The sequence below is a fragment of the Dromiciops gliroides genome, chromosome 3, assembly GCF_019393635.1.
Source record: "Dromiciops gliroides isolate mDroGli1 chromosome 3, mDroGli1.pri, whole genome shotgun sequence".
Lineage (NCBI taxonomy): Eukaryota > Metazoa > Chordata > Mammalia > Microbiotheria > Microbiotheriidae > Dromiciops > Dromiciops gliroides.
This window is the reverse complement of record NC_057863.1, coordinates 603,216,498-603,233,732: the sequence shown is the minus strand read 5'-3', so window position 1 is coordinate 603,233,732 and position 17,235 is coordinate 603,216,498. Positions and strand designations below refer to the sequence as shown.

At 54.5% G+C, this 17,235-nt stretch overlaps 2 protein-coding genes across 6 annotated transcripts in view; one reads left to right on the top strand and one right to left on the bottom strand.

Annotated features, from left to right (window-relative positions):
- Positions 1–5,890, top strand: part of EPB41 (erythrocyte membrane protein band 4.1) — a 196,699-nt gene extending 190,809 nt beyond the window's left edge. For all 5 annotated transcript variants that reach the window (XM_043992709.1, XM_043992711.1, XM_043992710.1 and 2 more), the window contains 2 exons: positions 1,455–1,558; positions 2,777–5,890. In XM_043992709.1, coding sequence (XP_043848644.1) covers positions 1,455–1,553 — 99 coding nt within the window. In that variant the 3' untranslated portion in view covers positions 1,554–1,558; positions 2,777–5,890. The remainder of the gene's footprint in view (positions 1–1,454; positions 1,559–2,776) is intronic.
- Positions 5,891–6,579: 689 nt separating this feature from the next.
- Positions 6,580–7,844, bottom strand: TMEM200B (transmembrane protein 200B). The gene is given in 2 exon segments (XM_043992714.1): positions 6,580–7,120; positions 7,122–7,844. Coding segments are annotated over 2 exon segments (927 nt in total). The 5' UTR covers positions 7,644–7,844; the 3' UTR covers positions 6,580–6,715.
- Between the last annotated feature and the right edge of the window lie 9,391 nt (positions 7,845–17,235).

The window sequence follows — 17,235 nt, the reverse complement described above, 5'->3', positions numbered from 1 at the left end:
CAGCTTTCATGCATTTGTACCCACTCTTCACCTGTTCCTTCGTGGTCCATGAAGTCAGTCTTTCTGTTTCTCCACTTGTGAATGTTCTCTGCTTCCACCAACTTACCTTGTACTTTCCCGTGCATGTGCTGCATTCCCTGGGAGAGTATAAGCCCCCTGAGGGCTGCTGAGATGGCTTCTTCTTCTCTTTCCCTCCTGTCCTCCTGGAGCTCGCCCCCTTAAATCACCCCCGCTCTGTCTTAACCTCTCTTTACCTAATGGCCTTTGCCCTGCTGCCCATGTGTGTGCTTGTGTCTATCTCCACCGCACTTCTTACATTCATCCCACACATATGACTGCTCCCCCAGCTGGGCTCTCATAACTTCTAACCCAAATTATTACACTGGTATCTTAAGTGCTCTTCATGTTTCCAGTTTGTCTCTGTTTCTGTCTCTTTCTCTTGTTTCCTCCCTCACTTCTTGCTTCCTTTTCCCTTACCAAGCCCTCTTTCACACAGCTACTAAAATAATCTCTAAAGCATCAGATGCACTTCCCTCCTTAAAAACCTTCAGTGGCTCCCTGTTGCCTCAAGGATAAAACAAGCTCCTCATCCTGGCCCCTGCAGTTTGACTCCAACTTGTCTTTCTGGCCTTAGTTGTCATCATATCTTGTTCTCCGCATTCTTGCCCAAATGGACCACTGGGTGTTGTCTTTACTTAGCCTTCCTCTCCCACCTCCCTTCCTTTGTGTAGGGTGTCCCATGCCTGGAATACTCTAAGAGCTTCTCTCAAGGCTTAGCTTAGTTGCTGCCCCCAAGGGCTCCCTGTCCCCCCACTTCCTCCATTGTTACTCCTCTCTCCCTTCTCGAGCTCTCTCTTGTTTGCTTCTCTTGGTTTTCTCCTGTAGCTTCTGATCTGATCTCACCTCCTCTTCATGTGGCCGGCTTCTTTCCATTAGGTTTCCTTCTCCCTATGCTTCCATTCCCAGCCACTTGGCTCCTGCTCATCAGACCACCTCTGCCCTGTACTTTCTCCCCAGGTCATCTAATCCAGTTCACACCCGAGGAGGAATAACCTGGGCAATATTCCTAACAAGTTTTTGTCCAGCCTTGTCTTAAAAGCTCTTCGGGGATGGGGATCTCAACTTGCTTCCTTGCTGTGGCCTCTTCCACTTTTGAGCTGTTAATGCAGCCTTCTCCTTACACTCACATCCTGTGTAAATCCTCTCCGAAGGGCCCCCTTGGCTTTCCCTCCCCACCCCTCAAAGCTGTGGGATCTTGCCACTTGTTACTGTGATCTAGCCTGGAGCCGGACTTTCATCTCCTTTGACCTAATCAAGTTAGATCAGCATCCATGCTGCCTTCAGGACAGAAGAAGGGATTGCCTGTACTATAAAGATGCTCTTGTAAATCCATTTTCTTCCTTTGTAAATTGGCCCCACTGCTTTCTTTTTAATTACTTCAACTCTTTCTTTAGGTCCTTGTTCAGGCAATCAAAGAAGCCAAGGAACAGCACCCCGACATGTCAGTGACCAAGGTGGTTGTCCATCAGGAGACCGAGATCGCCGAGGAGTAACTCAGGTAAGAAAGCGTTGCTGAGGGATCCCCACAATGTCAGTTAGGTAGATGATGGACTGTTGCCTAGCAGCAATAGTCTGATCAGCATGGATGAGCCAGCTGGGACCTCCGGAGGTAAAGACAAAAATTAGTGTGGATAAATGAAATGGTTGGGTTAGGATAGGGAGCTCTTGTATGTCTGACTCCAACTTGAGAGGCTCCAAGTCAGATTTGAATGTGCTCTGCCCTCCTCTCTTGGAATAGTCGCAAGAACCCTGTCTCAGGCTGGGCTTCCAGCCCTGACCATGAGACGTATGTGCTGTATGAGCTTCAGGGTAACATCTGATAAGTGAAACAATAGATTGGAACCCTTTGCCAGCCTTAAAATGCTAGAAAACACTGGACTGTTACTATTACTGTCTGCCAAGTGGGGAGAGTGGATCCTGATTTTATAGGACGGCTCTCTAAAGAACTATAGAAATTCAAGTGGGGGACTTTACAGGCAAGACAAAAACCTATCAGATGCTGCTCTTTTAGTTCTCTGAGTCTGCAACACAACATGGTGGCCAAGGAACCAAAGCTAATCTTGGGCTCCGTGATGGGGAGCTGAGCACCAGAATGAGGAAGGTGGTTGTCCTCTTCCAGCTTGCCCTGGGCCTACCATGGCTGGGGAACTGTTCAATTCAGGGCCCCACATTTTAGGAAGAACAGGAACACTTTGTAACATTGCAGGGCCGTCCCATGGGACAGCCATGGGAGCGGGGCATTGATGCTGCAGAAAGGCCAATTTAGGTTTAATGTAAGAAAGAACTTCTCACAGGTAAGCTGTCTGAAGGGAGAATGGCTGCCCCAAAAGGCAGGTCTTCACTAAAGAGCTTGCAAAGAAAACTGGAGGCCACTTGGGCTCTTGTCCAGGGTTTTTAGTCTTTTCTCTGGCGTGGTCCCTTTTGGCAGTCCAGTGAAGCCTATGGACCCCCCCCCCTCAGAATGATGTTTTAAATGCTAAATTTTAGTTACAGGATAGCCAAAGTAACGATGTAATATTTTCCTTATCCAAGTTCACATGTCCCTTGGGAATCCATGGACCCCAGATTAAGAACCCTTAGACTAGATGACCTTTGAGTTCTATTTGCCCCTTGTGACATAGTGTGCATGTGTCCTAGCCCTAGGACAAGAGCAAGAAGCTAGATCGGCTTTCTCCCTATTCTTTCTTTGATCTGCCTTTTTTTTTTTTCCCTCCAGGAATCTCACCCAACTCCTTTTCTAGTCTTGGAGAAAACTAACAGAAAAAGAAGGAAACTTCCTTCAGCATTCAGGCTTTGGACTTTCAAGATTTTTCTAAAAATCACAGAAAATTCACCTTCTTTTGCATTTGGAGTTAATGATGTGGGATTCTTCTAGATGCCACTGAGCCTTTGCCATAGCTTTTTCTAGATTGTGATGTCAGAAACCGCCCAACTTTTGACTCTGTGGACTGTTTTTTAGCTCTGCGGTGGTGATTTTTTTCAGGGTGGCTTGCACTCCTCACTTTTTCATACCTGTTTCTGACCCCAGGCACTGACCATTCCATGGGCTTTGCCGCCTCTCAAGAACCTCATTTGCTGTGCTGGAGGAGAAAGCCAGGTTATTGGTCTCTGTTCTTTATTGCACCCTCTAGGTGGCAGACATGGCTACAAAAACCAACTCTTCCCCCTCTGGAGCCAATGAGTTCACTTCATCTGTCTGATAGAAGCCTGGGGAAGTGGCAGTGTCTCTCCCCAGTGTCAGATTAGAAGGATATTCTTCGTGAATCGTGGGCAGAGAGCCAAATGCACACCATAATGGGCAGAGACCTCAGCTTCGAATGTAGTGTTTTACTCTCTAACACTCTTTTTTTCAAAAAGCTATTTCAGTAGCTTAGAGCAAAGAAACTGGATCTTCAAATATATATGATACTGTGAATTCTCAAGCACATTCATGAAACTGTCACCCACCTCCTTAAACTTTTGGCCCCTTCAGAAACAGCCTTTTCCCCACTCCCAACATAAGAGATCAAACTTTATGGATGGTAGTCTCGAAACAACAGCTGCTGACCACCCAAATGGACTGTGCATCGTCCACCCAGCAGGCACGATACAGCAAAGTCCTTGGCTTCAGGAGGGGTGATGGGGAGGCTTAATGAGGTGTGGGAGTGAGTCTGTTTCTGACCATGTGCTGCTCACACGCAGGAGACTGGTGGGTTTGGCCTTGAACTGTCACATTCTGCCAAGAAGCCTTCCTAGGGCAGCTCCACCATCTAGAAGCATCAGAGCAGCAGGCCTGGACCTTCTCTCCCCACCCAGGCCTGCCAAGGGGTCTCTCCCTAAGCCAAGGCCCTTGTGGGCCTGGGACCTTGGTCTCCTCTCCCAGGGTTGTAGCATGACCTGGGAATCAGAGCATGTCTTCCTTCCATAAGGCTTGACTCTTTTCTACTCGAGTTTGAGGCTTGCTGAATTTGGTTTTAAAGTGTTTAGAACTGACGTCCTCAGGATTCATGATCGCAGTGTTCCCTGTGCCTGCCTCCAAGGCACCTGCCCAACCTAGCCCAGGGCTGGGGCCTAGAATTGAGGATTTTCTCTCGCGGTCACTGGGCCTCCCATTGACCTGCCTCTCTACTCCCCGACACATCTCCCCTAACCTGGAACTGGAAAGGATAAAGGGCTTCCTAGGATGTGGACAAAGGGAGCTGCAAGAAGGGGGCAAGAAAGTAAGCAGTTTGTCCAGGCTTCAGAGTGGTATCGTGCAGCTCACTGATGCCAGCCACCTCCTTCCCCCAGGCTACCATTCTGTGGCCTCCCCTCCCTAGAGCTTGTAAACCAGGAGGGACATCACTGTCAGCCGTGAGCACCCAGTTACTTTGGAATTGATCCCAGCAGGGGAGAAGAGTGGGCCTCAGGGAGCGATGCTAAATCGGTGCCCCCACCCCGAAATGGATGCCAAATGAAGACAGCCACCAGTCAAGAAAATGTCAGGAGCCATGTTTATAGAACAGCAGAGCAGGTGTTCTTGGTCACACAGGCAGCCAGGCCACAGTGAGGTGAAAGACTCCTTGTAAGCCCATCGCCATTAGTAGGTAAATCACAAAGCCTCTCTTTCTATGGAGATCAGGCTGGTGGTATCATCTTCACATATAAAGGACAGGAACAAAAAGCTGAGTACATTATCAGACATACTGGTAGGGCCCACAGAGTTTGGGGTCAGGCAGGAATGAACACCGAGGTTTACGGAAAAGTTGTCCTAGAGCAGAGTGATAGGACTTAAAGCATGAACTTGGTAGAGCCGAGTCCTCATCCCAACTTTGTATATCCCTAGAGCCTAGTCCCCTCATCGACTGATGAAGACCAAAGCCCAGAGAAGTTAAATGGCTCATCTGTTGTCACACAACTAGGGGTTGGTGGGCCTGTGGCTCTTTCTAGTCCCTCAGCTGGCTCACAAGTGGCTAGCTCACTAGCTGCGTGGCCTTAGTCAAATATCTGTCTCCCCTTTGGGCCTGTTTCCTCCTTCAAGCAGTGGGGGTCATTTGGCCTGCAATACACGCTGCCCTACAGCCTCCCTCCTCTCCTCCCCCTTGACCTAACCTGGCAGTAGATGTTGAGACTATTTGGATTTTCTGCTCCTATTGTGTTTTAAAAGTGAAAAGAACCAGATGCAAGGAGATAGGGGGGCTACCCTTCTGGGGCACCAAGGGGAGGGGAATTGTAGGGCAGGATCAGAACTCCAGAGGCTTAGCAATACCCCCAGATTTAGGGACTTGGCAGAAACTTGACCAAAGTGACTCAGACATACCACAAACAACTTTCTCTACAGTTTTTATTCTCTTCCACCCCAAGATGACAGACTGCAGCTCGATCTGTCATCCCTAGCTGCAGGCTATTCCAGAGTTTCTGTTTACAGCATCTCAGGCCCACCCTGTATCCAGTACAGTGGGGGGAGGGGAAGGGTAGGAGAGGAGAGACTTGGGGAGCCCAAGACACCCCCCCATCCAGGCTCCAGACCCTGTTCCACCAATTTGTTCCCAATCTAGGTTTTCTTTCTACAAATTCAGTTTTCAAGTGTATTATTTAGTTGCAAAATAAAAAGAAAATGAAGGTTTGTAAATTTAAAAAAACAAAAAACTCATAATTATGTATTGTATTGAATAGCTGTTTACATTTCTTGATGAACTAGGAGCTATGGCAGCAGAATCAAACTGGGAAAATTCTTAGATTAAATTAGGTGATGATCGAATCTGCTATTTGGGACTTTGGTAGGAGAGGCAGGGTAGGTTGTGATAGTGTTTAGATATACTGGGTCGGTCTTGCTGCTTGTATTACTTTTTCAATAAATTTCAAACAAAGACTTGGTCTGCTTATTTCCAAAATCGTCCCTAGCAAAAATGAATCTTGGGAAGGGGACTCAAATCCGGTCCTTGTTTTAGGTCCTGGCCCCTACCCCGCCAAGAAGGCAGCTTCCAAACGAGTCGTAAATGATTTCTGAGAAGCGGCCCCTATCCCAGGCCAACTGGAACTAGGCCCCTGTGGAACCGGGGAGGTGCTTCCGTGAGGAGGGAGAGGGGAGGGGGGCCTGTGGCGTTATTGCAGTTCTAGAGCTTAAGGGGAATAAACTGGGCGTGGGCTGGGTAACCTGAGGAAGAGATTTGGGGTCTGTGCCCTGGACCTGTCTCCGCAAAGCACCAGTCCCCCGCAAAGCTAGAGGCCGAAAACACCCCCACTTGACTCATGGACTCCTAGATCCCAGCAATAACCACTATATGCGTTCTCCCCGTCCCCCCCATCCTCGTTCAGTGTCTTCTCGGGGCTCGGGCTTGGTTTGGGAAGGCAGCTTCGCAGATCAAAGGTCTGTGGAGAGCTGGAGCCTAGAGGAGGAACTTGTCAAATCCAGGCCCCTTCCCGAAAGTCATACTCCAGGTATTGCTACAGGCCTGGAGCGGGAACAGCTGCTCTAGCTTCCGGCTCTCTCCTCCAAAGAGTCAGACCCTGAAGAGACTGGGTCAAGAGAACGACTATCGATGGCAGCCCTGGGCCGAGCTGCCTAGCTCGTCCGGATGTCTAGATGCCAGCACCAGTGTCTGGAAGATGCTCCGTGCTGGCATCCGGACGCCTCGGTCCCACTCCCAGCGCGTGTGCGCACTGCAGTCTTTTAGAAGGATGCCTCTGGAGCACTTCAGACCCGGGCCCCTAAGTCCCCACCGCCGTCCAGTTTGGTGTAACCGCCCAGGCTGAGCAGGTCGAGGCGAGGCCAGCTGCGGTGTGCGCGATCGCCGCTGGGCGGGGTTCCCAGCAGCACCCCGCCCCGGCCCAAGTCCAAAGATTTGGAGTGCCCTGCAAGAACCTGCGGCTGCACGGCGATCACCACGTGTCCCAGCCTTCCTCGGGGGCTCCAGGGTGGGGAGGGCTCCCCCCGCGGCCCTGGGGCCCTCAGCGACCACCTGGTGAGCGGAGGGGCGGGCAGGGCCGGGCGGAGGCTCGGGGGCTCCGAGCGCAGGCTCCGCACTGACGGGACGGGGGAAGCGCCCAGACGGGGCGAGAAGTCTCTCCTCTCGGGCTGCCAGCCCCCCCCCGGGCGGCAAGGCAGTCCTGGGGCCGCCGTCCCCGGCTGGGCTATCGGGCGGTCGCAGTGCCTGCGCCCGCAGGGCCCCTTGGCGGAGCCGTCGGGTCTCCAAGTCGCGATTTTCGTAGAGGAGCGTGTTGGCGCAGATGAAGATGAAGAGCCCCACGCCCATGACCACAGGGCCCAGGAGCCTCAGCTTCTCCGAGGGGCCCGGGAGACGGCCCGACCGTCGTATCTCTGCCGGCGCCGTGCTGTTGGCCGCCCGGGTCCCCGGCGGCCCCGCGCGGTGGGGCCAGTAGCCCGCCACGGCCACAGCCATGCCCACCAGTACCACGAGCGCCCCCAGCGCCGCGAAGGCCCCCGACGGCGAGCGCAGCCGCAGCCGAGCCCGCAGCCCCAGTAGCTCGGGCTGGGAGCAGCGGCGGCGGCCCAGGCGGCGGCGGCGGCCCAGGCGGCGGAGGGCGCGGGCTGGGGCCGAGGGCAGGCCGGGGGACTCCGGGCTCTGTGCCTCCCCGCGGGCTCCGGGGCTCCCTGCCGTCATCGTCCCGTCGTCAGGGCGCTCTGCGGAGGGAGAAGGAGCGTCAGCCGACGGGGCCCGGAACCCGGACGCCCGGGCTCGGCGGCCCGGCCCCGGCGCCTCAGGCTCTCCGGGGATGCGCCCCGGCAGGCTGGGGTGCTGATCTCCGGGCCCGCTTGGAGATCCCTTCCCGGCGCCCCCGGATTCTCCGGGGCCGCAGGCGGGGAGCCGCCCCCGCTCGGGTTTTCCGCAGCGAAGCTCCGAGCCAGGGAGACGCGGCGGGAGCCAGAGTTGGCCGGGCCGGCGGAGAGACTATGGTCAGTGGGGCCGCAACGCGCTCTCCGCCCCATCCGGAGACTCCCGGGGGCCAGGGCCAGGTTGGGCTGACTCCGGCAGCCCCCTCCCCACCCCACCCCACTCCCCGATTTCTTGCTGGGCTCGCTGGGGGGCAGGGGCCCGAGGCGTCCGCAGCAGCGGCAGATTCTCTACGGGTGAGTACGGCCCCGCCTCCCCTATCCCCCACCCCCACCTCCCCTATAGCGCACGTGGCTCCCGGGACCCGCGGGAGGGAGAACTTTGGGGGCTCTCCCCCCCACCCCCTGCCCGCCCCTAGCCTAGCCCGGCAAACCTTGGCGGCCAGGGCAAGGGCCCGCATATCTCCGTTCCCGGCGGGGTGGGGTGGGGGTGGGGGTGCGGTGTATATTTGGGAGGACCAGTCACTATGATCTCCTCCACCCCCAGCCTCCTTCCAAACCCAATCCTCAGCCAGAACTGAAAGCTGGCTGGAGTAGGAGAGACCCACGTTAGGCTTTTACACAGCTCTACCGCAGGTACTTAGAGGGAGAAGCTGAAGGCTTGAGGAGAAATCTCTACAAATCCAGGGGCCGTAAGGTAGGATACCCCCTCCTTCGAGACCTCCCCCTGTCCCCCCGACCGAGGAGGCCGTACTGAGGTAGTTAAGATGAGCGAAGGAAGCCCTGCGTGCCTCTGGGCTGGAGCTTGGCTCTGAAAACAACTAGCTGTGTGTGTGAGTGAGTGTGAGTACTATGGAGAGACTGCAGGGGAAGGGAGGAAGGGGAACTGGGACTGAGCGCCGAAGCCTTGGAGGGGGGAATGGCTGAGGGGACCTCAGTGCCAGCCCAGCCTAGCTCCTCCCTGGGATGCCTCTTCTTTCCCTCCCCCCACCCCTCCCCGGGACACTTCCCCACATTGCAGTGTTTCCAATTCAGGCTCCTTCTCGATGAATCATCCCCCCTCTTCCTGCCTCCCTGGCCTCCTTTCCTCCACTCCTCATCACCCGCCCGCCCCCCACCAGTCCTCAGGCTCCAGGGTTGTCCTATCCCTCTCCCCCTCATCCCCCTATCATGGACTACCCCAATCCTGCCACTGACAGCTGTCATCTCTGGTAGAGTCAGTACTGCCTGCAGAGTTCATCTCAAGCTAGGGAGAAACCATACTGGGTGGGAGCAGGGGTAGGGAATAGACACATTCCTGTCCTCCGGGGCCTGCTTGCATTGGGGGCAGAAGGAACTGGGGGAAACTCGGGAGAGCCAGGGGGAGCCCAGGTCTTCTGCTCCACCACCCACCACCTAAGGACGGGCATCTTTCTGGGCTTCTAGAGAGCAGTGGGCACAGGGTCCGAAAGGATCACATCCATTTACGTGAAACCCTTTTCTTACCACCCCTGGTATGTGGCAGCACATGTTAGTGCCTCTTGAAGACGGCTCTTAACTTGAGGGGTTGGAAGCAGTCACTTCTACACACACACTACTCACACACACACATACACGCACACACACACACACACACACACACACACACCACCGACTGCTGGCCAATTCATTACATCCTTGGGAGAAACCTAGAGAGATGCCACGGAAACCTTCCCCACCCCTTATCCCCCAGTCCACTTAAGGTGTAAAAACCTAACAATCAATTATCTGTAATGAGCCCATGGTTTGTGCAGCCCCCTTTGTGATAGAGGAGAAACTGAGGCCTGGAAAAACTGAAGGCTACGGGCACCCGTGAATTAGAAGCAGAGCATGTTTCCTAAACTGCTTTGCCAGGGCCATCTCCACTTAAACTACCCTACAAAAGACCTTCATCAAGATGCCATCTGTCTAGGGGGTCTTCGATGGAAAGAGACCTGGCCCTAGACCTATTATGATAACAAACTCCAGGCCTCCTTTTCTCCTAAAAGTTACCTTCCTGTAATGTGGAAAGAACCTCCCCCCCCCCCCCCCCCCCGCATTTACTTTCTAGCGCCAGGAATGGGAGGTCTGGGAGGCTCGTGCTAGAGAGGCTGACTTCTGCGAAGGGCCCCCAGCCCCGAGCTTGGACAGGCCTCTTCTGTCCTCCTCCCCCATCCCGTCCTCCCCCCGCCCCCCAGTCCCGTCGCAGACCCGGGGCTCCGGCAAAGTCAAGGTAAGACAATGAGAAACGCTCAGAGGTGGCCAGCGAGAGACAGCGAGGGACAGCCTCCAGTGCTCTCCTTCCCCTTCTGCCTCCGGGCTGTCGGGGCAGGGGAGGGGGCAGCGGGTTGGCTAGGTGTCCTCCTCCGCCACAGTCCCGGCCGGCCCTCCCTCCAGCTCAGCCGACGTGGGCGGGACCTGAGTTGCCCCAAATCAGCACGGAATAATACTAGCGTGTGGTCCGAGAGTCCGAGACACTCGCAAAAGTTGGCAAAGACGCCTTGGAGCGAACTGGGCGGCCGGGCAGAGCTCGGAACCCAGGCGGGGTAGTGGGCGCCTCTTGGACGCTAGGGTGGGGGGGGGGCCGCAGGGGCCGGGCTGGGAAGGGCCGGAGTCGAGGGAAAGGGGCAAATGTTTGACAAAGGGCCCGGAAGTTGGGGAAGTCCAGAGCCGGGGACTGGCGGCCTCTCCCTGGGCCTCGCTTCTTTATGGTTTCCGGACCCGGGGCTCCCTACCATGCGGGGGTCGCTGCCATCTGAGGGTGGCTGGGGGAGACGTAAGCGGACCCTTCGATAGCCCGCCCCCACCCTCTGCTGGACGAAGGCTCCCGCCGGTCAGCCCCAGTACCCCATTCCCATCGGGCTCACATGGTCAGGCGGGGTTCCTCCCGCTCGGGCCCGGTTGCCCAGCTCCCCTCCCGGCCGCGGTTCCATCGCCGACTCTCGGCCTCTCAGAACTTCTCCCCCCGCCACCCCCTGCAGTCCGTGGGCTCCGCCTCCGTCCTCCCCGTCCCCCAGCTCCGCCTCCGCCTCCCCATCCCCACCCCCTGTCCAGGCAAACGCCGAGGCCGCTCCTTACCCCAAACCTCTATACAGCTTTGCTCTGAGATAGCAAGCTCAATCATCCCCCTGTGGGGGACCACCGCAACCTAGTCCTGAAGCTGCCTGGGTGGGAGGCGCTGGCCTGGCCGAAGGCCCCCTAACTGGGAGGGGGCGGAACTGCATTCAGGATTCCCCCAGGTTCAGACTTGGAAAGGGATTGAGTGAGGAGTGAAGGGGTGTCGTGGATGTGATAATGAGGATGCCCAGGACAGCCCTAGGGTCAGATTGGGGGGGGAGACATAAAAAGGGGGTTCTCTTCCCTCCTCCATTATCCCTCTGTTGTGAAGAAAAGGGAGGGACCCCCAGAGTGGGGACTGGCCTGTGATCTACCATGTCGGACCTCCCCTCGCTTGTATACATATCTGGTCCACACTACTGCCTCCCAGATCCTACCTGCCAGCCCCAGCACACGAAGGGCTCGAACTAAAGGCATGGATCTGCTGGGGCCGAAGGATACTTTGGGTAACACTTTTCTTCACCCCTCCCCCAGGCCCTCAGGAGAGGAGGCGGTGGGTGGTGAAGTGGTGAGAGGGATGCGTAGGAAGTAGGTAAGAACTATTCTAGCGCTGGCTGCCTCGGAGCTGCCAAGGCCGGAGGGCCCCCTAGGCAGTCCGAAGGGAAAGGGGGTTTGGGGGCTATGAGTTGAGCTGTTGCTCTCTTACTGGTTGACTCCTCGAATGAGCCTGGCTGAAGTGGCTATCACTGCATTCCTTCCTAAGTGGGAACCACTCAGCCCTGGCCCCATCCATCTGGCCCCCGTCAACTTCTGGCAAACAGTGAAACTCGGTGAGTAACGCTAATGGTAGGAGCCCCTAAGCCTCCCCTCCTCCCAGGCCTCTGCTGGGCTTCTCTGACTCCTCGATGCCCACCATTCTCCTTTCTGCTCAAACCCTTTCCCTACCCCAAAGCAGCCCAGCCCAGCCTCTCTCGTAACCTACTGAGAAACAAGGTCCTAACTTTAAAGTTTAGGAGAACTCAGAATTCATCATAGACCAACCACTTCATTTTACAAATATGGAAATTGAGTATCAGAGATTAAGTGACTTGTCCAAGGATACTCTAGCAAAAGTGGCAGAGTCCAGATTGAACCTAGATTTTTTGGCTTGCAAATACAGCAATTGTTGCTGCACAGAGGAGCTACAGTGACTTGACTCTTTAAAAAAAGGAAAGAAGGTAAAGGGCTAGTGATGGGAGGCTTCCTGGAGGAGGTGAGATATCAGGCACCTTTTGAATATTCCGGGTTTAGGAGGACCTGACCCAGGCTAGCCCTGTACATTTCTACACAGACTCAATTAAATTAAACAAAAAAAATATTAAGCACAATCTGTTGGGCTAGTCTGTAGAACCAGAATAGTTTCTGTCAAAATATATCCCCTTTCTCTCTCAAGCTCATTCTATCAACCTATGACAGTGGAGTTGTGTGACACAGAGAGTAGAGGCAGAGACAGAGATATAGAATAGAAAAGTGAGTTGATTCAAAAGCCCTTCCTGGCTAGCTTCCGAAGAGAGTCGAAGTAACACGTTAGTTGAGATAGATTTGCTTCCCTCCCTCAAGCCCAGAGATTTCCACTGGCCCTGCTTCTAATTGGGTCCCCGCAGGCGCTTAACTGATAATGGAAAGTGAGGGGCAGGAGGAAGTTGCCAGTCAAGCTCCCAAACACAGGAATGGGGCCGACTTGGAAAGGGAAGGGAAAGAGTCACCACAGTCTCAGCTCTGACTGGAGAAACTGAGCCCACAGAAAACCAGAGAGCAATTAAGAGAACAGCCGGGGTGGAGTAGTGAGCCAGCCTCAGGTCTCAGTCAAAGGACCCTGCTTTCCGGCCCACTCTGTATACACGCTGCCCGGGAGGGGCTTGAGTGAAGAGCCTTCCTTCCTTGTGCCCCCAGACCATTGATCTGCCTTGGTAAAGGCATTTTCTTCCCTCAGAGTTGCCTGCAAATGAAGTCTCAGGTCGTCCAGCACCTTATCCCATTCCCCCTGGGCAAAGAGTTAGTAGACAATTAGAAAGATCAGCCCTCCTAGACCGGCATTCTCGTTGTTGTTATTGAGGCAAATTGAGGTTAAGTGACTTGCCAGGGTCATACAGCTAGTAAGTGTCAAGGGTATGAGGCCAGATTTGAACTCAGGTCCTCCTGAAATCTAGGGCCCATGCTCTAATCCACTGCCACCTAGCTGCCCCGACCAGGTGTTCTTAAAACAGGTTTCATGAAGGTTTGTCAGATGCAATATCAGGCGATCTGTGACCCTGAATGAGAAAGATAATGGTCCTTTTTCTTTACACTAACTCTAAACTTTAGGGACTTTTCACTTGCCACTAACTTCTATTGTGAACATAGGCAACAAGCCACATAACTATCAGGCCTGCCACACTGCCAGTGCTGGAGGGGTTCCTGACATCCTCAAGGTTAAGAACCCCTCCCTGCCTAGACCATGAAATGCCAAAGAGGGAAGAATCCCTAAGCCCACCGAGACAAACTGTCTTTTTTTTTTTTCCCAGAATGATACTGGAGTGCAGAGAGGGAAAGCAGCTTGGCCAAGTGACACAAGGAACTAATGGCAAAGCTGGGATGTGGGCCCCCTCACCTGTGTGCTGTGGACAGATCCTTGCCCTACTCCTGACTGAACCTCATTTTCCCCATCTGTAAAACAGAGGGACTTAGGAACTAGATCTCTAATTCCCTCCCAGCTTTAAAGGATGTGAGCTGAGTCTAGGGGATGGGGAGTGGGGGAGATTGTGGGATCGGAACTGAAGACCCTTGGGCCACTCCCTTTCTGCAGTTTGGCCTGTGTCTGTGGGGGATCTGCGGGATGGGGCAGGTTTCCCTTGCCCTGAGCTCTGGCCCTCTCCCCACGCCCCCAGCCCCATTCTTCCCTGCATCCTTCCTTCTTTCCTCCTCTCATTCTATTCGCCTGTCCCGCCCCTCTGCCTGTTCCCGGGCTCTGTCCCCCCTTCCCCCCAGTCCCGGGAGGGAGGGAGAGAGGAAGGGGAGGGGGCACAGGAATGCAGAGGCAGCCCCAGCTGGCTTGGAGCCCAGTTTCCATGATGCGGGGCTGGGGGCGGGGAGAAGGAGGGGGGGGTAGGGAGGGAGCGGAGACTTCGAGGCGGGAAGCCCGGGAGCCGCCCACTGGGGGCACATCCAGCCCAGGCTCTGGGGGTTGAGGACAAGTCAGACGAGAGCTTGGTTTGGAGAGCCCCCCCCCAGCTGGAGGAAATGTTCAGGGTGTGACTGGCGCAGCAGAGCCTTGGGGTTCAGGGGAGACAAATGGCAGGGCCCCAGAAGAGCCCGTTAGGTCTTCAAGGCCTGGCTCTAAGGGTGTGGCAGTCTAACCACAGACCAACCGAGCGCCGATTGACCGGGAGGGCTCATTCCCACTGCCTGCCTCCCACTCCTAAAGACACCCGCCCCCTCCGCCTAGTGTGGGGTGTGATGGAGGAAGGCAATAGCGGGAGGAGTTCTGGCCATTCAGCCGGGAGACCTTGGGTTCTAGTCCGACTCCCTTGTGTGAGCTCTAGCAAATCAATTCACTTTCCTGGGCCCCGTTTTTTCCTCTGAGGGGCGCCTCCCAGTCTAACAAGCTGAGAGCCTTTCCCCCCTTGCACTCAGAATCCAGATACCCCGGCAGGGTCCCCTTCCTCTTTTCTACAATGATGATGGGATGGGAGGGAATCCCATCCCCTCTTGGAGAGGTGCTCACACCAGCCTTGGCTATTAATCAGGGACCTCGCTTTCATATTCCATAGAAAGTGCATTGTGGGGAGTGACATATAGAGTTGTCCTGAAATGGAGATAGCAGTCAGAAGCGAGGAGGCTCAGACTGGGGGTGGGGGTAGAGTGACTATTGGGGTGTCCAAGACAAAAGATCCCATCACAAGGTGGCGGGGGGGAGATCCTGGGTTGTTGCTCAGGGCGCACCCCGCCCCCACCTCATTAACAGTTCAGAGGAAAGTTTCCCCCCCGCAAAAGTGACTTTGGAGAGGAAGCCAGGCCCCTTGTCCCCCCGGGGGGGGGGGGAGGAGGAGGGTGAGAGAACTGAGCCTCGGAGACCCAGAAAGGTTTCAATTAGCAGCTGCAGGGAATGGAAAATATTATAATGTTGTTATATAAGCGGCCTCATTAGGTGAAGGGGGGCATGGTTCCCCAGAGCTTCAGGGATGAGAGGTGGGGGGGAGAGTTTTAGCACTAAGGGGAAAGGGGATGGTGGGGACCGAGTGCGTGGGGGAGAGAAGACTCAAGGGATGCAGACCAAGCCGTGGGGTGGGGTGGGGGATTTGGGGGGGGGATGGGGACAGGGGATTCAGGGGATGGCGGATGGAGATCAAAGGCTAGGACAGGGCAGAGAGCTCAGAATGGGATTGGGGCGGAAGAGGCAAGGGTTGGGGGAGATAGGGAGTTCTGATGATGGGAATTGGGTAAGAGGGTTCAGGGAATGGTGGATAGAGAACTCAGGATTGGGGCTGGTGGATCAGAATAGGGAACCCACAGAGTCTGGATCCCTCAGCATTGTGGGTACAGAGATTGCCCTCTGGCAGAGGGGGGTAGGAGTGGGGACTTCTGTTTGTCCTTAACTATTTAAGGAGAAAGTGACCATCACATCCTGCTACCTTCCCGACCCAAGCCCTATGCCCTCTCCCCCATCCCCACATTTCACCCCCAAATCTCCAAGTACTTTGCTACGTGAATTCTACACAAAAAGGAGGCGTCTTTGAGGTGTAGGGTCCCAATGAAGACTGATTCTCCTGGGACACACAAGAGCCACAGCCATTCGATCAATGCAGCGTCTTCCCCTATCCCCCATACACATTTTTGTAGGCCAGGTGAAGGGAGTAGAAAGTGGTAGAGGAGGAGGAGAGAAGGAGGAGGGATAGAGAGATGACTAGATCAAGTCAAGAAAAGGTAGTAAGAGCTGAGGAGAAAGCCCCGACTCACAGGACAGATGAGGCCCCAAGGAGAACTGCCCAGAATTGGGGGTGGGGAAAAGAGGGGTCCTTTTCTATCAGAGACAGAGCAGGAAAGAGCATTGAAAAATTCAAATAGAAATGAAGGCCACTAAACCATGCCCAAGAATCCCTGGGGGAGGGGGGCACACTGACTTAGTTTAAATATGTTAGGTTATCTGTGTTTTATTGTATTTTTATTTATCTTGTAAATATTTCCCAATTAAATTTTCTTTTTCGGGGCAATGAGGGTTAAGTGACCTGCCCAGGGTCACACAGTTAGTGTCAAGTGTGTGAGGTCACATTTGAACTCAGGTCCTCCTGCATACAGGGCCAGTGCTTTATCCATTGTGCCGCCTAGCTGCCCCACCCCCACATTACATTTTAATCTCATTCTGGCCAAGTGTTTGACAACCCCCCAGTTGCTGCTTCTTTATTTACACTAAAGATCTGGGGGGTGGGGGTGCAGAGCAGCTGGGGGGGAGTGCAGAGCAGTGCTGGTAACTGTTTAACAACTAGTTCTATGAAAAGTGTGGCACACTGCATGATTAATATTTTCTCCATCACTTTAAGTCTAGACAATCAACAAAACAATAAATCATGCCCTCATTTGTAGTGTTTGCCAAGTTGTGAGCTGTAGGTGCTAAAAAGGTAACCTTTAGGGGCAGCTAGGTGGCGCAGTGGATAAAGCACCGGCCCTGGAGTCAGGAGTACCTGAGTTCAAATCTGGCCTCAGACACTTGACACTTACTAGCTGTGTGACCCTGGGCAAGTCACTTAACCCCCATTGCCCTGCAAAAAACAAAAAAAACCCAACCAAACAAAAAAAGGTAACCTTTACTCTAGGGATTCGGGAAGAGCAGGCTCTGGCACACCCTATGATGTGCCCAATGTCACACCAGGAGGCCTGTGGCCCTGCCTCCCCAATGGGTGCAATGGGCCTGGGAGGTGGCTCATTTCTGGCCTAGGGCTGGCTAGGAGGAGCCCCTCGGAGGGACTCTTGGTCCAAGGCTTTGGGTTCCTTATCCCAAGAGAGCTGGCACATGAAGTCACATGAGGCCTGGGTACCTCAGGAAAGAAATGTCAATTCCTTTATCTCTCCCAAAGATGGACCCAGGAAGGCAGGGGTGGGGGGGGGGGGGGGGACAACAAACCTTTCTTCAACAAGAGAAAGAAAACAAGCCCCTACAGTCTGAGAGCCTGGCTGATCTTCACTCTCCGCCTGGATTCCCCCCAAGCAAGGCTGGGGAGTATCTAAAGTAAACTCCCTGCTCATGATGGAATGTCAGAACACTAAAGCTGATCCACATTCCAGCCCCGCCGGTGACCCAGCCTGGAAAGCACAGTCCAGCCCAGTTCCTCCATACCCTCCCAGAGTGCCTCATT